Here is a 21,926-nt window from a genome sequence, read left to right as displayed (position 1 = left end):
GTGTTTCCAAGTCTGTGGAGTCTGGTCATCGCAGGGACAGCGGTCATCTGCGACGATATGGAAACGATGTAGGTATTCCTTATGATAACCGTGGTTGGTTAAGACCTGGGTGGTGGCAAAGTCCGGCCGAACGATCTTTATGAACTCCTGCAAGGTGTTGTATGTTGGCAGGAGAGATCTTGTATGGACGCAGGTGTTCGGGTCCATATACAAAGTTTTGGCCGATTCTTTGCATTTTTGCCTATTTTGATGTTTAACGAGGCTGATGGGTACTCTTTGGAAGTCTGGTATTCTGCGCATTCTTGCAGCAGCCTTTGCTGCCAAGTCTGCTTCTTCGTTGCCATCGAATCCAGCGTGGGCCTTAATCCACGCGAATTCGATGGTATAGCCAGATGATCGGGCTTGGTGTAAGAGTTTATGGATGTTGACGGCGAAGCGGTTGTAGCTGCTGCCGTTTCGCAGCTCTGTAAGGCCAGACTTGCTGTCAGAGAGTATGAGTACATCCGTGAGGTGGTGGTCAATGATGTGTTTGCAAGCCATTTGCACGGCAAGCATTTCCGCCTGAAATACCGAACAGTCGTCATGAAGCTTGAACTTCTTGATGACTGATGGCTGAGTGTTGGCGGAGTCCTTAACGACAAAGGCAGCTCCAACTCGATCGTCAATTTTACTTCCGTCCGTGAATATAAGCCAGGTGTGATTGGCGCCCGCCTGAGTGAGCTCGGGTGTGGAGGTGATTTCCTCGAATCGTATGCCAATTCTGTCAGACGGGTGGAGTAATTTAGACGGAGGACATGGATTCTCGAGAGAGATTTCATGGGGCAAAAAAGATGTTACGCCGGAGAGTTTTGAGGTTTCCACGTCAGCAACCATGGCAACTTTTGCTGGGAGCGGAGTGAGCTGTGCAAGAGATATTGCAGCAGCGGTGCTAATCGTTCTGAATCCTCGAATGATTTTAATGGCGAACAGCCTTTGAACAGAGAGGAGACGCTGGACGATATATTTGTGTTTGATGGNTAACAGTTTATGTATACTGACGGCAAACCAGTTGTAGCTACTGCCGTTTCGCAGCTCTGTGAGGCCAGACTTGCTGTCGGAGAGGATGAGTACATCCGTGAGGTGGTGGTCGATGATATATTTACAAGCCATTTGCACGGCAAGCATTTCCGCTTGAAATACCGAACAGTCGTCATGAAGCTTGAGCTTCTTGATGACTGATGGCTGAGTGTTAGCGGAANTCATAAGATTACTAGTATTTTTGAAGTATTTCGACAATTAAAATCTCTTACACCAGAAGAGATTTTGGAAAAATCCTTAAGTATGGTCAGTGCTTACGAGGATGATTTGGAGAACAGCCTAGGTGGCGAATTAGTACAGTTTGCAGAGCTGCTGAAAACAGAATCAGATGTGGCTACTGTTATTGACAGCAAAAAACCGGAGCCTCTGGAGCAGCAATTTTATAAACTTTTAATAAATAATTCTTTAGAATCGTGTTTTCAAAACTTAGAAATTGCCTTGCGCATTTACATGCCTCTCATGATCACTAACTGCAGTGGCGAACGTTCTTTTTCAACATTAAAACGTATTAAAAATGAATTAAGGAACACGATGGGACAAGAACGTCTTAATCATCTTACTTTATTGAATATAGAGCATGATTTGCTTAAAGAAGTTGATATTTTTTTGTTTTTTTTTTGTTAGTGAGTGTTATTGAGATACACATGCAATGGTAGCTAGTGGAGTACTTCCAGCAGCGGTGCTGATCGTTCTGAATCCCCGAATGATTTTGATAGCGAACAGCCTTTGAAGAGAGAGTAGACGCTGGACGATATATTTGTGTTTGATGATTGAAAGTGTTATCTCTAAATTTGCTCACATTAAATCAAGAAAAGTTCATTTGTAACAGTTTTGTTTCATTTAATACCCTAAACTTGAGAACCTAAAGCAAACCAAGGGCCCCTTGATAGAAATTTGCTACAGGCCCCGCGCTAGCTTAATCCGGCACTGTATAAATTACACAATTTATGCTGTAATCGATTTTATTTTGAGAAAATCTTGAATATTTTATAACGAGGACAATGTACTGTAATCATTTTAACCACTAGACAATATTTCTTTCTTTCAAAAATCTACTATAATTAAATTAGTTTATCAAATAGCAACACTAAAAATAGCAAATGTCATTAGAAGGTTCTTTTAAATGTCTCCGTTACAGTTAAAATAAAATAAAATTTTAAATAATCTTATTTTGCTGTTTAGTTAAGAGTTTGTAATGTCACAAGTTTACGCATTTTTCTAAAATAATTTTAAATAAATCTTAGATTATTTAAGAGACGTGACCACTGAAAACTTTATTTTATAGAGAGTACATTTCATTAATATTTTTAAACTTGCCTACATAAAATACCTTCATAAGAGTATAAACCGCTCATTTTCTGATGTCCTCCCAATGACAAATAGTACAAAGAATAATAACCCTTACGGCTATGAAAATAAAGCACAAATATTTTGGTAGTAACTCAGGAAAATATGAAATTCAATTTAATTTCCTTAAACTAACTTTGGCTGACTTGGCTGCTGGACCAAAACATTTATCAAAATATTGATAATTTTTATATATTTTAATGAGTATCTCTTGTTTATTTAGTGAATTCAAATCCTAAAAACAATGTCTGAACCGTCTAGTCAACAAATTCCTGGCCTGGCGCAAAAGAAAGTGTTTAAAATAATAGTTTTAGGTGATTCAGGTGTTGGAAAAACTTGCCTCACTTACCGTTTCTGTGAGGGGCAGTTTCTGGATAAATCTGAGGCTACTATCGGTGTAGACTTCAGGGAACGAACTATTAGAATCGGCAATGAAGATATAAAGGTGATTGTTTTGTTGTTTACTTGTTGTTTTTTGCTGTAGTTCATATTGGTAACGGTGTCTTCTAATCTATTGCTTTAGCTCCAGTTGTGGGATACGGCGGGCCAAGAAAGGTTCCGCAAGTCGATGGTTCAGCATTATTACCGTAACGTGCATGCAGTGGTGATTGTGTATGATGTTACTAAGCCGGAGACATTTCATGTGAGTGTCCATTTCTAGTTAGATTTATTTATTCTAGGTTCTCTTGTAATTTTAACGAAACATTAATTAAAAGTCCAGTTTAGAAATTAAAGAAATAAAGTTGCCAGTTGTTGGCATGTACTTTTCGTTACCATCATCAAAATGGCATCAGACACAACTACAAAGATGTCACCGTGTTTAACTTGATGTGCCGTAGTTTCTGTAATAAAACTATTCAAACTACAGGCAAAAAAAATCGTCGAAAAATAAATTCTTTCCATTGTTGTCTGTGTGCTGCTGTTTTAATTATTATAGTTATTGTGATAAGATAAATGTGATACATAAATTTATTGATGAGCAACACTTCAGAAGTTGGCTTTAATTAAAACATACAATAACTTTGTTCTTAATACATTAGTAAGTTGGGGAATTGCCATTGGGATGGTTCCTTCCTAGGTTCAAGTCCTACCTATGGCAGTCCATTTTTTCAGTTGATCTTAGATTATTATCAAATGTAAAATTTGTAGTCACTATTGATGATTGATTGAATGTCTTTTGTAAGTGTTTACTTATGTGCCTTATTTTTAAGGAATTTTTATTCATAAATTACTAATTTTTTTTTTAATTATTTAACAACTAAAAAGACAATTACAAAGGGTTACATTTAGATAGCTTTAGAAACCACTAGGGTTTGAAATAAAGCTAACGAGTTCACAATAGGTACCTACATTCATATACAATTACATAATACAGCTAATAAATTATTTTAATATTGCTGTATTAGCTGAAAATACACTCGACATCAAATAAACCGCACCTTCCACGACGCGAACTTTAAAGATTTTCTTCTGACACAATCATGGTGCCCCAACAATATTAGTGTTATTTGAAAGCCCAATAAATATCCTCAAAGAAAAACACATTTAATTTCTTATTAAATAATTAACATATACCATAAATGTGACTTGAAAAAAGACACTTTGGGCTCACCTCTGGGATCAATTAGACCAATTTTTATGGTTATAAAACCAAATAATGATCTCACGTGTCCTCTTTAACAGATGGATAGCGATTAATTGCAACTTAACAGTTTTATAGCCATAAAAATTGGCGCAAGCGTAACTACTACCTATTTTTTTATTAAATGACTCTGGATCCTTCTAAAGACATCTTTTTGGGGTAAAAACCTTTCCTTTAATGAAATGAAGTTAAGAACTAGGCTTTTGAATGGTGTCAATATTGGTGGGATGTGGGGATGCATACGTTTGAAAGTGCTTGTCGCGGGAGGTGCGGTTTATTTGATGCCGAGTGTAGTTGCTTGCTTTAAATAACAAAACCACTGTCTGTCACAGTCGATAGTGAGCTGGATGCAAGAAGTGGAGTCCCACGGGCTGATGCGGTCGCCGCGCGTGCTGGTCGGCAACAAGTGCGACTGCGGCACGCCCGAGTCGCGGCTGGCCACCACGTATGCGCAGCGAGCCGCCGACAAGTATGGTATGCCGGTAAGATTGTCCAATGGAAACCAATATGTGTTACCAGTGATAACTTACGGCTCGGAAACGTAGCCTCTCACTATGGGCCTTATACAGAAGCTCAAAGTTGCACAGCGTGCTATGGTGTTTCTTTGCGAGATCGAATCAGAAATGAGGAGATCCGTAAACGAACCAAAGTCGCTAACATAGCCCGACGGATTAGCAAGCTGAAGTGGCAATGGGCAGGGCACATAGTACGCGGAACTGACGGCCGATGGGGACCGACGACATCGTAAAGGTAGCACGGAAGCGCTGGACGCAGGCCGCTACCAATCGATCAACATGGAAAGCATTGGGGGAGGCCTATGTTCAGCAGTGGACGTCCTATGCCTGAAATGATGATGATGATGATGATGAGATGACGGTGGCTTTCTCACCTTATGGACATGTCTAACTTTCTCAGATTAGATTGCAGAAATTCTGTGAGACGGTTTTATCAAATCTGTACCATGTCATCTGAGGGCCTAGTGTGAGTTTCGTGAGTTTACATCAAACGCGTTCACTAGTGAGCGCGTCAAAAAATGACATTAAATGTATGACGGATAGTACAGCGCCCCTAGCGGGAAACGTTCAAAAACTAAAATTTTCATACATTTTTTAATGATAGATCGCCCGGTGCTTTGTCCTGCTGGAAGCTCTTCTGGAAGGACTGGTTTTTTGTTCTAAACGTCCTGCCAGAAGATTATCGCAAGTCCTGCCCGCAGTACGCAATTTGTACGTGTTTGCTTGCTGGTCCTTCCAGCAGTACGGTGACCTTCAAATTTGAACTCATCCTCACCAGAAGTAGTAAACACTTGGTTAGTGTTTATTAAATAAAAAGTCATGTCGTAGAATCATTTTGTTTAACCAGTATTTTACTTTTCTTAATACAGGGTGACTTTTGTATCAGTATCCAAATTTTAATATAATAATCTATGAAGCGAAAGACAAAACACGTATTTTTTATTTTTGTATCGTCCAGTACAAAAATTTCAAAATAAAGCACCCCGAAACAGTCTGAAAAAACACTTACACCATGGTCACGGCTCACTCGCTTACGCACGCACACACGTACGCGCCTGCCCGCGCCGCATTTCATTCATTGCGATACGATTCATACTTTCACGGGATTAGGAGACCGTCAAAATGCAAAAGATTTCAAAGTGGTAATTAGTTTTAATTAAACAGACTTACTAATTTATGGTAGAAAAATTAAATACCTACGACAATAATTACGCTATCAAAAACAAAATAAAATCACCGAGAGTATCGGTAACACTACTTTTCTTGTGTACCTATTCGGGGGTATTTAAAAAGTTCATCATTATTTTCATGTGCAATAATTGAGATTGCTTACCAAACCTACCTAACCTAACTACAAACTAACAAATTATGAGAAGGTATTTTAATAATTGCCCAAAGTGCATACCATTTTTCTCCAGACAGACTTGCACGCTTTTGTACATTGTCTTTGAGTTTATTTAAAACTACAGTGTTATTTCGCACTTCGCGTCTCGTGTAGGTACTTACCTACTTGCTCGCGGATCTCGCTTCAGTTTGCCGCTAAAATCGTTCACCGGTTTGGCACTGTTGGGTTTAGTCCTTGGTTACGAAGTTGAGATATTCCTCTGGGCCCGGTTCAAACTCTCTCCACTTAAAACGTAGCACCGAATCATTATTTTCATAACACTCGCGCTGCGAATACATCGTTACGTTGACGGCGCGACGGAACGATCGGCGCGCGCAGCGATACGCGCGTCTCATAATGGGTTGCGCGGGCGACTGATTGAAGCGCCGCGCGGCCAGGCCGGCCGGTCGAGCGTTGCCACACGTTGCCAGCTCTCCGCTCGACCAGCTCTCCCGCAAAATGTTTACGCGCTAAGCGCGGTAACCACACTACGTTATTAATTGGTTAGGAAAAAAATAGTTGATGTTAAAATTTGACCTACCTATTTTTTATTAAAAATGTCATCTATAAACGATACCTAATGTCAGGAAAAAATTTGGATACTGATACAAAAGTCACCCTGTATATTATAAACTTGTTTATCTTCTTTCAACTTAACTAATAGGAACTATAATAAGGAACTTTAAATTAATTACTTTGGTACGTCACTTTGTATTAGAAATTACACCTATCACTTACAAATACACTACAAATTAAAAACAAAAACAAGAAATAAATTATAAATGTTTGATTAGGCTGGAATACTTCACATTCATTATAATATAATCGCCAAAATGTTGCCGACTCCACGCCCGGCGCGTCAAAATGTGTCGCGCGAGCGCGAACGCGCTGCCCCCGTGTATACTCGTGCGCCATCGGGCTCCGACTAACGGTTAGTCGCGTTTTTCGATCTTGGGCACAATTGGGTGAAAGAGAGAGAAACACTCTATTTTTTCGTGTAAATTTGAAATTTGTACAATGTATACTTACGAAACTGTGATCTTTTAATTTTGCGTCCTACCGGAAGTACTTTAAGTCCTGCTGGCAGGACTCCGGGCGATCTATCATTAAACGCGCTCACTTGTGTGCGTTTGATTTAAACTCACACTCAGCCCACAGTATTCTAGATTGAAAGTCATTAGGACCTATGTGAATTTTAGTGTATTTTTGTATTTTCCAGTTGTTCGAGACATCAGCCCTGTTGGATTCAGAGTGTGACAATGTGGAGTCCATCTTCATGACACTAGCTCACAAGCTGTACTCCAAGCAGCCATTAAGAGTCGTCAGTGTTGCGGTAAGGCACTTTATTTTAAAAAAATATATATGTTACGGTTAATGTGATAAATTGAAAATCTATATATATAAAAATGAAACCCGTTTCGCGTTGTCACGGCATCACGTGTGAACGGCTGAACCGATTTCGATAATTCTTTTTTTAAAATGTTTGTGGAAGTCCAAGGATGGTTCATACGGAAAAAAAATTAAGAAAATCTCTACGCTAAGGCGGTACGAAGTTCGCCGGGTCAGCTAGTTATTAATAATAACCGGTTATTATGAATAATTACCGACAGTCGCGGTAAAAGTGATAAATTAATCACATATGACAGTGATTATTTAATAATTCAACCTTAGTACTAACAAATTTCATAAAAGAGAACAACATCTTGTGTACGTGCTCGTGTACAGCCAAACTTTTGAACGTTTTGATATCATATATTAATATAATTTGGCATAATGAGTTTGGAATGTTTCTTGCATAATATTACTTTTCCATGATGCCTATAACATAATGTTTTGATTTAAAGTGAAAAATAGGTTAAGGTGCGGCGGGGGTGGCCCATGGGCCACCCCTAAGTCGCCTATTTAGTTTTATACACACATAAATGACCTCATATTAATCACATTTACCAAATCATGCGGTAATTATTCATAATAACCGGTGATTATTCATAATTTTCACATTTATCACGTTGATATATTATAAACTTGTTTATCTTCTTTCAACTTAACTAATAGGAACTATAATAAGGAACTTTAAATTAATTACTTTGGTACGTCACTTTGTATTAGAAATTACACCTATCACTTACAAATACACTACAAATTAAAAACAAAAACAAGAAATAAATTATAAATGTTTGATTAGGCTGGAATACTTCACATTCATTATAATATAATCGCCAAAATGTTGCCGACTCCACGCCCGGCGCGTCAAAATGTGTCGCGCGAGCGCGAACGCGCTGCCCCCGTGTATACTCGTGCGCCATCGGGCTCCGACTAACGGTTAGTCGCGTTTTTCGATCTTGGGCACAATTGGGTGAAAGAGAGAGAAACACTCTATTTTTTCGTGTAAATTTGAAATTTGTACAATGTATACTTACGAAACTGTGATCTTTTAATTTTGCGTCCTACCGGAAGTACTTTAAGTCCTGCTGGCAGGACTCCGGGCGATCTATCATTAAACGCGCTCACTTGTGTGCGTTTGATTTAAACTCACACTCAGCCCACAGTATTCTAGATTGAAAGTCATTAGGACCTATGTGAATTTTAGTGTATTTTTGTATTTTCCAGTTGTTCGAGACATCAGCCCTGTTGGATTCAGAGTGTGACAATGTGGAGTCCATCTTCATGACACTAGCTCACAAGCTGTACTCCAAGCAGCCATTAAGAGTCGTCAGTGTTGCGGTAAGGCACTTTATTTTAAAAAAATATATATGTTACGGTTAATGTGATAAATTGAAAATCTATATATATAAAAATGAAACCCGTTTCGCGTTGTCACGGCATCACGTGTGAACGGCTGAACCGATTTCGATAATTCTTTTTTTAAAATGTTTGTGGAAGTCCAAGGATGGTTCATACGGAAAAAAAATTAAGAAAATCTCTACGCTAAGGCGGTACGAAGTTCGCCGGGTCAGCTAGTTATTAATAATAACCGGTTATTATGAATAATTACCGACAGTCGCGGTAAAAGTGATAAATTAATCACATATGACAGTGATTATTTAATAATTCAACCTTAGTACTAACAAATTTCATAAAAGAGAACAACATCTTGTGTACGTGCTCGTGTACAGCCAAACTTTTGAACGTTTTGATATCATATATTAATATAATTTGGCATAATGAGTTTGGAATGTTTCTTGCATAATATTACTTTTCCATGATGCCTATAACATAATGTTTTGATTTAAAGTGAAAAATAGGTTAAGGTGCGGCGGGGGTGGCCCATGGGCCACCCCTAAGTCGCCTATTTAGTTTTATACACACATAAATGACCTCATATTAATCACATTTACCAAATCATGCGGTAATTATTCATAATAACCGGTGATTATTCATAATTTTCACATTTATCACGTTGACCGTAACATATACATTTAGTACATAGTGCAATATACTCACCTAAATTCCACTGTGTATTTAGTATTTTATTATTGCTAAGTTTCTGGAATGGAGGCCACGTACCGGAAAACGTAGCGTGGGACGTCCACCCACAAGGTGGACCGACGACCTGATAAAGGTAGCGGGAAGGCGCTGGATGCAGGCCGCTACCAACCGTGCGATGTGGAAGTCATTGGGGGAGGTCTATGTTCAGCAGTGGACGTCCTGTGGCTGAAATGATGATGATGATGATGAAGTAAAATAATCTTAATATGATTAAAAAAAATAGTGGCTGTTTCAAAATTGCTGAATTGTGCATTGACTTATGGTACTATGCTGCTTTTTAGCATTGTTATGTAATTTTATTTTCAATTGCAAACAGTCAGAATCTGTGTGAATAGTTTGTGCATCTTAAAAAAGATTTTTAAAACTGAATATCTTATTCCAGGGCGAGCAAGGCTACGGCGTAGTGACGCTGCCGCGCCAGAAGAGCCGGCCGGCGCACGCGCACGGAGACAGCTGCCTCTGCAGCTAGGCCACGCCCCCTCCGCCTGCCAAGCCCCGCCCCCGCGCTGCCAAGCCCCGCCCCCGCGCTGCCAAGCCCCGCCCCCGCCGCCTGCGCAGCTATGCCTCGCCCACAGGCATCACAGCAGCTAGAGTCCGCTATATACGTCCAATACGTCCATGTATCCAAGCTTCCCGAAGTTGTGTAGCTGTTTGTTCTCTTCATTCATCTTTTCTTAAAGGTTTTAAACCTTTGTTTGTCACCCGTCATCCGCTTTGCAATGAAGGGAAGTCTACCCTTAATTTCGAACTCCTCCTATGTTCTTCTGATTAATTTCGTTGCGGGTCCAATGACAGTTTAACTTTCCCCCGGGACAAACTTGACCTTCATTGGTTGGGTTTTTGTGGCGGTCAAGCTGTAGATCCTGGCTACACAGGAGTTGCAGTGGTGGGAACGAGAGGTGGGAATAGTCCCGTTTTAGCTGTTTATTCGTTCGGTCGTTTTAGCCAAACAATTTCTATTCCTGGACACTTAGGTATGATGCCCATTGACCGGCGCGCGTCGAAGCGCGTCGGAGCGCACTTACACGGCCGTAAAGAAAATAGTATTTTATTAACAGTTCTTACGGCCGAATACTGAAACGCCATTTAAATATTTGACGGCTTCTCAAATAGTTAAGCAGCTCCTAAACTTACATTTCGCATACTCAAAACAATATCTGAGCAGTTCTCAATTTTTAAGCACCTCTCAAATTAAGTTGCACTCAAACGCCACTTAAATGAATTTTCGCATACTGAAACGCCATTCAACGCTAAGCATTACTCAAACAACTGTCAAATCGTCTTAAGCAGCTGTTAAATTTGAGAGTGCTTGCGCGGTATCTTAAATCCTATTGTTATACCTAAAACGACCTAAATAGTGGTAAATAATGTGTGTCATCGTTATCATTTCTTTCGAGCCTCGAGGAAATACCTAGATCTAATCGCAGGAACGCAATAAGGCTGAACGCTATTGAAAAATATTATTATAATGACATGCAATTCCGAGCGAGGTTCCGCGTCTCTAAAGAAACGGTGTTGTTTCTGGATTCATAATTTGGAAGCTCTTTGAAACCCCTCACCAAATGCCATACAACCAGTGGACCAAATACTTATTATAACCCTACTGTTCTACGCAACGGGAAGTTATGAACGTGTACTAGGTGATATCTTCCACATCTAACAGCCAACTGTGCATCGTATAGTGCACGAAGTAACAACCAAAATAGCTGCTATGAAATCGCTTTACATAAACATGCCTATTTCTGAGGATTAAGGGGACATCGCATAGCAGCATTTCCAAGAGTTGTTGATTTGTCAATTTGATGCTCTGTCAGTCAACAATGATAAATGTCAATTGTGGTTACGTTTCGGTCCACGATCGCCACTTAATAGATTTCAACAATAAAAAGTATCATATTTAAAATTATTTTTTTAATTAAATAAAAATGCAAGCATTATTATTTTTATATGATAAAACGAGATTTATATATAATAGAAACTAAAAATAAACTGTTCTATGTTAAGTTGATTGAGTATATTTCCATAAAAGACAATACATAACCAAACGATGCTGCGTGTAATGGATAAAAGATGATAACTTATCATTTGTGTAAATGAAAACATACTTTTTTTGGTAAATGTTGCCATTATGTAAACATTTGAGAGCTGCTTAGCTGATCACGGCTTCAAATCCGTTGAGTAGCGTTTGAGAATACCATTTAAAATTGAAGGATACTTAAATTTAGGAGCCCGTCAGCTGAGTGACAGATTTGAGTAGTGTTTCAGTATTCGGCCGTTAGAGTCGTAATTGCCTACAACTGATTAACTGACATTTCAATCCGGACGGATGCGCGAGCATGCGTTGGATGCCGGTCGGCTCGGAGCGTATTCCACCACATTTTTGACCGACTAGCGCCGGTCAATGTAAATCCTGCCTTACAGGCTGCTTTATACGTCCATAAATCCAAGCTTCACTTATAATAACGGTGTAGCTAAACCGTTCGTTCGTTTCTACCAAAGGACACCCACTGTTAGACAAAAGTCTCCCCAAGTATTACTATAACGACCTGTCCTGCGCCACCTAGAAGGCTAGGACTTAGCACTAGTTAAGTGCTAGATCGTGCGTAAACTCTGTGCACGCACACATCGAGACGTATGCAAGCCCAACTTCCATTTTATACAGTAAATACTATGTATACAGTCAGCGTCAAATAGTTGGTGACACCCAAAATAGCCAAAAAGGTCGCAACACGTCTTTGTTACATTTGAATAAGATTGTGTTGTCAACTTTTTGGCCACTTTGGGTGTCACCAGGCCTGTTCATCTCCGCGAGTTTACATCGAAAACAAAACACGCACGATGGCCCACCTACAGGATACTATTCGACAAGGCCTCACATACGAGCGAACATTGACTCACGCACGCGTATTCTTGTGTATGATGGAAGAAAATAAAGAAAATGGTGTACTAAATACTGTGCAGTATTTAACTGCCTAAATAATAATAAAAACACAATGTACTTTTTTAAGTTGCCTCATGACACTGAGAGGCAAATAAGTATTTAATATTATTCATGATAATTCATGTATTTCCTCCGCCATTTTCCGCAGTTTGGCACCTCACGTCACATCATTTTAGCGAAGTCAGCCCTATAGCTTCGGCGCAGTGCCGATCACTGACGTTTGTCAACAAAATGGTGCTTGACTCTTGAGACAGGCTAAATTACACCATATTGTTAATGACATTGAGCATACATTTTTTTAAATACCTTCGCGAAGTAAAACTTCTGTACGTAGTACTTATTATTATTCTGTGGTGTCACGAACTATTTGACGCTGACTGTACCGAACCGGTTCTCGCAAGCCCTCGGGATGTGGCCTAAAACGAAGTAAAGTAAAAAGTATTTTATTGCCAACAAAAAGTAACTAGCGGCTGCTGCACTAAGCTGTGCTTGTGTCGCGGCAGCTATAAGTAACACAGGTTAACATTGTTGATTAAATATTATTAATAAAGTCCGAGCTTTCTAAGGCCCTTTGGCCCGCAGAATGAAGATTGCTAAAGGCTTGAGTACTTTATGAGTTTATATCAAACGTCCTCAATCCTCACTAGTGAGCGCGTTAAAAAATATATGAAAATTTTAGTTCATGAAAGTGTCCGCTAGGGGCGCTGTACAATCCGTCATACATTTTTTTACGCGCTGTCTGTACTCTGTACTCACTTCTCAATGCATTTGAAACTGAAAAAGCTCTCTTTTAAGTTTTAGCGACCAGCGAGCGTCCTTCGAAAAAAAAATAATATGGCCTATTTTATGTTCAATTATTAATTGCATTTAAATGGTACGAAATTTAGAATGTAGGCATTAAAAATTATTTATTTGAGTTTTCGGATATGTTAGAAAACTTATCTATGATGCAATTTTCGCCAAAAAATCGTAAAATACTTGCAATTAAGCTGTAGTAAAGTAAACTAGTTGAAGGCCCAAAGTTGATTACAAAAAGTGCAATAAAAATGTATTTGAATAAAAGACAATGCAACTAAATCCGTCTACGACTACGCCCGCCCTCTAGTGTTAGTGAAAATGTGCACGTGCAGCTTTTAGCTTATACATATTATGTAATTTTTAGTTAGTTGCTAAATGAAAACTTCAAGAAATAAAACAGTTTAATAAAGGCTAGTATCCCTACTTAACAGAAAAGAAACCAATAAAAATAGGTACCTATATGTCAAAAATATTTTTGAACTTGTTTACGTTTTTTATTGATCTCTTAAAGTAGGTACCTATTGGCATTTTTAAAAACGATTTAAGACTAAAATCCTTTTTAAAGTATTACTTAGTTAAAATGACGAAATTAAATTCTACTTTACAAAATCCTTAAAATGTATAAAATGTGCCAAAACCATTGCAGTACTTTTCTTATTATTCTGAATATTACGTAAACTTACATAGTAATAACTAGTATTAAAAGTTGACTATGTTTTACGTGTAAGAAAGTTGACTAATATTGTGAAGTTCTGTGGACCGTGAACTAATAAGAGGTCTAATAAGATCTCTTATACCCGTTTTCACCATAAAAATTAAGGTAACACATAACAGGATTTTTTTTCATAAGTCACTTAATTTTTTTTAATATTGAAGGTGAAAACGGACATTATTCTGCTAATAATTAGCAATTAACACCACAAAAGCATCATTTGGTTAACTAGAATCTTATGTATCCCATACACGATATTTATTTATAACTTATTGCCTTGTATTACGCTCCAAAAACTATGAACTGTTGAATTTTCTAAGCCTAAAGCCTAAACATACATGCAGTGTCGCTTACCCTAGTGATTTCAACAAACCTTTAATTTAGTTAGGAAAGTGAAGGTACGTTGAGAACCAGTGTTCCAAGTCTACTATTGCAGTTACCCAGTATTTTTTCTACTGGTTGAAGTAGAATAAGGTGAAAAATAACCATCATGTTTATGTGCTTGTTCATTTATGGCAATAGTATTGTTTAGTTGTGTATTTAATCATTTGATATAATTAGAACGTGTGCTTCTGTAAAGTGTCTATTAAAAAGTTCGGAGTGTCGCATTTTAGACCAGTGTATCCCCAAATATAGTTTTTTTTAGGAATTTTGTACGTTCTAATCATCATCATTATTAATTTGACGGCTGATAAGTCCACGCGTACGAATTGGCAGGAACTAGAAAATAAGTGTTCAGAATTGAGTCCCTTATAAAGGCCGAATTTACAAAGAAATTATAAAGTTAACAATACGGAGTAAAAGCCTCATTTTTGGTAGAGAACGCTAGAAACGTAAATAAACATACTTTTAACGAATTTTCCGTTTGGCAGCTAAAAGTCTAAGGCCCAGAACAGACGGTGAAACGAAACTGCAACTGCTAGTTACTTTTGAGTTGTATCTAAGTTTCTACCATAGCGTCCGTAGAGACCACACATGACGCGACCAGTTTGAAACTTTCAGTTTCAGTTTCATTCATCAGAATCATCACAAAGTTGGAGTTTCGTTGCAGTTGCGTTTCACCGTCTGTTCTGGGCCTAAAAGCCTCATTTTTGGTAGAGAACGCTAAAAACGTAAATAAACATACTTTTAACGAATTTTCCGTTTGACAGCTAAAGGTTACGCAGAACTCTGTTAGTGCCTGAGGTATGGGAGCGCCACTTGAGGATCTTTTGTTACGTCAAATGTCAGAAACTTTAGCCCCCCTAGACAAAACGCACTTTTGATCGAATCGAAAATCGAATCCGTCAAAACTCCATACAAAAAAGGGGCTTTTCGACCACTTTTCGACTGGTTTGCGATTATAATTTGCACTTTGTCTAGACCCACAGATTTGTATGCTCTGTCTCTGTCGCGTCATAATATGTCAAAATCACCCCTTAATACCGAGGTGGAACCTTTTAGATCTGTGTCATCCGTCACGTTTAGTGAAATACCGGGGTGGTTGAAACTTGATTTGATCCATCCGCCCCGTTAAACGATATACCGGGGTGGTTGACACTTGATGTGTTCCATCCACCCCGTTGAACGCTAAGACTGTGATTACCGGGGTCGTTGAAACACTTTTTCCCATCCACCCCGTTGACGGGGCAGATCCACCGGGGCCGTTGGGACTAACCCCTTCTCCCGTGTCGCTCCCAAACCTCAGGTACAGACTGAGATAAGCGCATGGCCTACAGTTTCATTACAAGTCACGTAATGATGTCTTATTTACATTAACATTTCGTGAAAATAATCTACTTACCCTATGTGTATTACAGATTTAAAACTATCTGAATTGTCATTTTATACACTTGCGAGCAAAAGTATGGAATCACTTACATGAAGTTGTTTCCACGCGATCTTGTGTACAAACCAATTTGTTAATAACAAAAAAAAATGCACCATTTTAAAGGTAAAACTTTTAACTTTAAACTGATACCAAATTCATTTAAATCACACCGGTATTTAAAAAGATATCCCGGCTGATGTGAAGAAGTAAGAAAAAAGACATGTACCAACTGTTTGATACATCGCGAGTTGCGGCCTATTTACCCCCTATAAAAGGACGTGTTTTCGGATTTTTGCGTTCACACGTTGATCCATACACATCTCGGCTTCTTTTGACACTTTACCTGGGATTCTACACCTTCAGAAGCAGCACAAATCGTTGCACTATTGCAAGAAGGGCTAAGCCAGCGGGCTGTCGCACGTCAGCTCCACATAAGCCAGTCCTGGGTTTCAAAAGTTTTAAGACGCTTTCGGGAGACTGGTGGCTTTATCCCGAGACCAAGTTCTGAACATTGCCGGTGCACATCGCAGAGGGAAAACCGTTTTTTCATGTCAACTTCTCTACGAAATCGTCATTTGACTGGTATCGACGTCCAGCAAGAGCTCAGAAATGTTCGTAGGATAGCTGTTAGCAAGTGGACAGTTCGTCTAAGATATAAACAATAGAATTTGACTCCAAAAAGGCCTGCCACAGGCTTGAAACTGACGGCAGGTCACCGATAAGCACGCTTTCAATTTGCTCCTACACATCTCGATGGGAAGTCGAGCAAGCCACCCCCATAAGCCAATGTTTTAGCGAACCAGGACTGCACAAATCGCTCCCCAGGCCGTCTATAGACCCGACCTCTTCGACTGCTGCACTGCAAAAACAGTCTGCATTCATCGGAGAACAAAACTCGCCTCCATTACTCGCCTTCCGAGTGCGAGCTAATTGAAAGCGTGCTTGTCGGCGACCTGCCGTCAGTTTCCAGCCTGTGGCAGGCCTTTTTGGAGTCAAATTTTATTGCTCATATCTTAGACGAACTGTCCACTCGCTAACAGCTATTCTACGAACATTTCTGAGCTCTTGCTGGACGTCGATACCAGTCAAATGACGATTTCGTAGAGAAGTTGACATGAAAAAACGGTTTTCCCTCTGCGATGTGCACCGGCAATGTTCAGAACTTGGTCTCGGGATAAAGCCACCAGTCTCCCGAAAGCGTCTTAAAACTTTTGAAACCCAGGACTGGCTTATGTGGAGCTGACGTGCGACAGCCCGCTGGCTTAGCCCTTCTTGCAATAGTGCAACGATTTGTGCTGCTTCTGAAGGTGTAGAATCCCAGGTAAAGTGTCAAAAGAAGCCGAGATGTGTATGGATCAACGTGTGAACGCAAAAATCCGAAAACACGTCCTTTTATAGGGGGTAAATAGGCCGCAACTCGCGATGTATCAAACAGTTGGTACATGTCTTTTTTCTTACTTCTTCACATCAGCCGGGATATCTTTTTAAATACCGGTGTGATTTAAATGAATTTGGTATCAATTTAAAGTTAAAAGTTTAATCTTTAAAATGATTTTACTTTTTTAGTTACTAAAAAATTCGTTACTACACAAGATCGCGTGGAAACAACTTCATGTAAGTGATTCCATACTTTTGCTCGCGAGTGTAGATTTATATTGTCACTTAATAGATTGTATACCTACTGTATTATTTACATTAATTTTGTTATCGTAACTTTTGTTATTATACTCATTGTATTTAATATTTTAGCAGATTATTATAACTATGTGAGATTTACCTAAGATTAGATAGAGACCTAAGAATTAAAAACGACAATCAGGCTCATGTTCAGTAAATAAACTCTTTTCGCTATAAACTATAAAACTGTTTAAAAAAAAACTCGAACATGATCTTGCTAGTGTCGTCAACTATTTATTGTATTTTTCTGAGATATAAAAACAATATTTAAACTGTAATAAAAGATAAAATATAAGATACACTTTTTTATTCACACTTTCCTATATTTTTATAGCCTACAAAAAAAAGAAAAAAAGACGTTAATAAACCTAAACATACCACATTTGTGACTTATTTTTTATTTCAACAGAGGATTTGAAAGTTATTTTTACAAAAACAGTTTTTGCACAAAAAATACCACTTAAAATCACATGAATGACTCTATAAGTAGTTCAATGATTTGTAAAAGGGACAATGAATAGAGGTAACGGAACAAAAGATTGCCCCTCCCTTATTTCCCATTGAGTACACTCCACCCTATTGTGTTCCTGCCGCTTTTATGTGTAGGTAGACACACTGCGTAGCGATTTGTATTTTCGACGCGACTCACAACCGACTCCGTGGCGCAACGGTAGCGCGTCTGACTCCAGATCAGAAGGTTGCGTGTTCAAATCACGTCGGGGTCAAATATTATTTTTTAAATTTATATATTTTTGAATTTACTTGAAGCAACTTTTGATTCTACAAGATAATATACAATGATAATTGCAGCTTCTGTATATTGTATTTATAAGTGCGTTGTGTAACCTATTCAGTATTTATTTGTCTCAGGACATTTCATTTTTTTTTTTTTTTAATTAAAATTATGTATATACAAGCTTTATAAATAAAAAATTTCATCTAAATCGCTACCTTGGGGGAAGGTGCCCAATTAGCTTATAAATGAAATTGAAAATTAATATGTAGTATTACTTTTATAGAAAAGGACAAAATTAATTAATAAAAAATAATGAAAACAGCACATGTAAATTTATAATTTTTATTTAGTTATAATAATATCATTGATTTCGACACCGGCGGATTGCTAGCGGGTATTACAACCTAGGAAGTCGGGACACAATGGAAACGCCCATAAAACTACACATGTAATAGATAAACATCCGAAATGGATTCCACAATACAATATAATACTTTTAAATTCACATTTTACACTGATTTGAAATTTATCATACGTGTTATACTTTCCAAACCAACTTTCCATAGGGTCATACACCGACTAAAAACAATATATCTGGCCTTCTCCTCTAAGGCGTAAGAGCAAGCGGCACGCTCATTGTTAACTCTAGCACTAACCTATAGCGTATACATAATTATATACAATTGTAAGTGGCAAGGCTGTCTAGATGTCTACAAACTGACGATAACACTATTACGGTGCGCTAGACTTCAAAATCGTGTGGCAAATCAGTTCAGTTATTTAACTAATAAAAGTAGAGATTTGGTATATACTATATTATTTGGTTTTAATAAATTTTAGTTCATAATATATTATAAATCTTCCCTGTTTCAAGACAGACAAAATAAATCATACATCAAATGTGTAGTGTGATTTCCAAAAGCTTAACGTTAATATTTTATAGAAAACATTTAATAGATGCTAAATCTATAATTCATCAAAAATACAAGATTTATAGTGAAAGAAACGGATAAACGAAGCGTTTTTATAATTACTTACATTTAGATCCATCGTAATCATAATCTACTAGAAAAAAGAACAAACAACACACAATAGAAAGATTAAAATAAAATGTTACTTAGAGATTGCACGAAACAAACAATTAGAACAAATTATTTAGCTAAGCTCAACAGGCTAACTATACTAAACTAGGCTAACTCGTGGCAGGTGAATATGGTAGTCGTCGGTCCAACCTTACTTCAACAGCATTGAGTTATAACACAGCCGTTCCCTGCGGACTCCATGCTACCCTCAAGGTGCAAAAATTACGTCAACACATTTTCTCTTCGTTCAGATTTATATTTGTATAAGTCAAACCAATGTTCTTTAGTTCTGTTCGATATCTACTTCGATAAATATAGGGTAGACAGTTTATTTTTCATTATAATTGCTTTGTGTGAAGAGAAAACGTGATGTGTCATATTATTTTTCACTCCTATTTGCTTTCTTAACCACACAAGAAGTATGTAAACCTGTATGTAATAATAATCAATTAACAGAAAAAAGTTCTATCTAGTAAACTAGTAAATAATCACTCTATTTAATTGTTAAATTAATCTAAACAGTAAAAACGATACCTGGGTAGTGCTTAGTACTCACAACACTAACTAAATAGGTACTGAAAAATACAAAATTATTAAACGAATTGGTTAATTTTGTATCCAAATTAATGGGATTTTTAGAACTATTTATTTACCTATGGATTTAGCGTTCAAACCTTAATCTAAAAATAAAAATAACTATATAATCATTAGCTGCTCCTTTTGTGCAATACAGCAGAGTCACGTTCTCCGTTAACGAACAAGTAAATTAGTTGACATTAATCAACATGCGCCCGCGTTTTCTAGGGCTCTTATTTATTCAAAGATAAACACCAGATTAGCATAAAATCTAGTTAGATCGAGAATGTACCTGTATTTCTCTACACATACATAGCTTTTAAAATTTTCTCCATTTAAATAGTCATTATCAATTTATTAACAAATACGAGTAAAACTATCATTAATCATGAGACATTCAACATCGAATCAATATTATAAGGACACATCAATTTACTAAAACACCAATTTTTAACTATTTAAGAATATTTTTAAAGACACAGCTTGTTGATTTTCTTCCAAAGAAGGCATTCTTTTATTACAAAAAATATTCATTGCGGATAAAATTTTATTGAGTTACGAAACGAGCACAGACTGTAGTAATTAATCTTCTTTGGACGAAAATAGACTTTATTGGGAATTATTTACGTTTACTTTAGTTCGGTAATACCAATGGTCACTACGTGGGGCGTGGAGACATCGACAGAATATTAAGTTAATTTAATATTTTTAAAGATCAATAATAGGTATTTCAGATATAACATGCTGTGTTTCTGAACTAAGAACAGTTTATAGTATGGATAGAGATATAAAATTAGACAATATATGAATACAAAATAGATTAAAGTGCTTAATTCAGATAAGAAGGTTAATGTTAATAAAAATGTCTATTGATAAAAATTGGAAACACTTATTGAAGTTATTAAATCCTTTTTATTTTCCTAAAACAACGTATTCTAACTGGCAAGACTGAAAACGTAGACGTTCTATTACCGATTGCATACTTACTCGGTATAATCAGTTTGCATTTTAGCAAATATAATAAATCATTACAAAATATTTTTCCACTAATGATATGACCATAAATAAATAATATGAAAATACAAATAATATTTGCGAAAATATTGCAAGTATTTTCCTGAATTTATGAATAATTTCTCTGACTGAATCACATTTTCAAAACTTCCAATTTATACAAACATTAGCTTTAACTGAAAATTATTATTAATTAAACATTGCACGTACTTTTCAAAATATAAATCGTCTCGAATACTGTAAATTTTTATTAACGAGTAACACTATGAGTGCAAGTATTTTATAAATAATTTTTAGTTTAATCTATAACCTGAAATAGCTAATGTGATATTTCAAATAAAATGCCTCTGTCGATGATTGAATCGGTAAGAGACTCGTCGATATCGATTACATTGTGGATACTTTCTTTTAAAAACAGTACATCATGGAAGGCAAAAAGATCTACTATCACTGTATATTGGTTTAGAAGTTTAAAGGATTTTGAATCATGTCTACAAGGTCGGGCATTACAGTGACGGACAATGCTTTTATTTAGGGTAAGGTAAGAATTGAAAAATTCAACTGATGTAAAAACCTCGTTTACCAGGTACGTACTCAGGTCGCTAGGTCAGGAATCATTTTTTACTGTCCGTTTGGGCCTATCAAATATAACGCCACAGAATAAACAATAACTGGCGTTGCGTTGTCTATGGGCTGCTGCGTTTGTCTATGGTTGTCTCGTTGATCACTGCGATTCCGTCTATTTCGATCATGGTGATATTGGTGTCTATTGTGTCCTCTGTAATTTCGATCATAGTAATATTGTCTATGGTAATCCTGTTGCCGATGTAGTAGTTGAGCCAGTTCTTTGCGCTCGTGCCTTATGCGCTGATGCCGTCTATGATGTCGTCTATGATCTTGTCTATATCGGTCGTGACGTCTATGGTGAACTTGTCGATGTCGGTCGTGACGTCTATGGTAAAGATGACCCACGCTGAACTGTCCCACCAAACTCAATGACAGGGGGGCGCTACCATCGTTCAACTATATGGTTTCCAACATGGCAAAAATCGGAACCAGCGATCCGGTATTGACGGTGGCGCCCCACTGTCAATGTCATGCATAGGACAGTTCAGTATTTTGGAAC

The 21,926-nt window shown here is 37.5% G+C and overlaps 2 protein-coding genes and 1 non-coding gene across 3 annotated transcripts in view; 2 read left to right on the top strand and 1 right to left on the bottom strand.

The window, feature by feature from the left end:
• LOC114359787 (uncharacterized) overlaps nt 1–1,164 on the bottom strand; it is a 1,485-nt gene extending 321 nt beyond the window's left edge. The window contains exon 1 of the mRNA XM_028314292.1: nt 106–1,164. Coding sequence (XP_028170093.1) covers nt 106–1,164 — 1,059 coding nt within the window. The remainder of the gene's footprint in view (nt 1–105) is intronic.
• Nucleotides 1,165–2,395: 1,231 nt separating this feature from the next.
• Nucleotides 2,396–9,972, top strand: LOC114359790 (putative Ras-related protein Rab-33). Its single transcript, XM_028314296.1, has 5 exons — nt 2,396–2,869; nt 2,948–3,067; nt 4,399–4,548; nt 7,185–7,298; nt 9,837–9,972. The coding sequence occupies exons 1-5, from the start codon at nt 2,669–2,671 to the stop codon at nt 9,921–9,923; spliced, it is 672 nt and encodes a 223-aa protein (XP_028170097.1). The 5' UTR covers nt 2,396–2,668; the 3' UTR covers nt 9,924–9,972.
• Nucleotides 9,973–18,045: 8,073 nt separating this feature from the next.
• Nucleotides 18,046–18,117, top strand: TRNAW-CCA (transfer RNA tryptophan (anticodon CCA)). Its single transcript has one exon. It is a non-coding gene; the product is annotated as a tRNA-Trp (tRNA).
• The last annotated feature ends 3,809 nt before the right edge of the window (nt 18,118–21,926 follow it).

This window comes from Ostrinia furnacalis, unplaced genomic scaffold (assembly GCF_004193835.3).
Source record: "Ostrinia furnacalis isolate ACB-3 unplaced genomic scaffold, ASM419383v2 OfSCF4658, whole genome shotgun sequence".
Classification (NCBI taxonomy): Eukaryota; Metazoa; Arthropoda; class Insecta; order Lepidoptera; family Crambidae; genus Ostrinia; species Ostrinia furnacalis.
The sequence above is the reverse complement of the archived record's forward strand: the minus strand, read 5'-3'. Positions and strand labels throughout refer to the sequence as shown.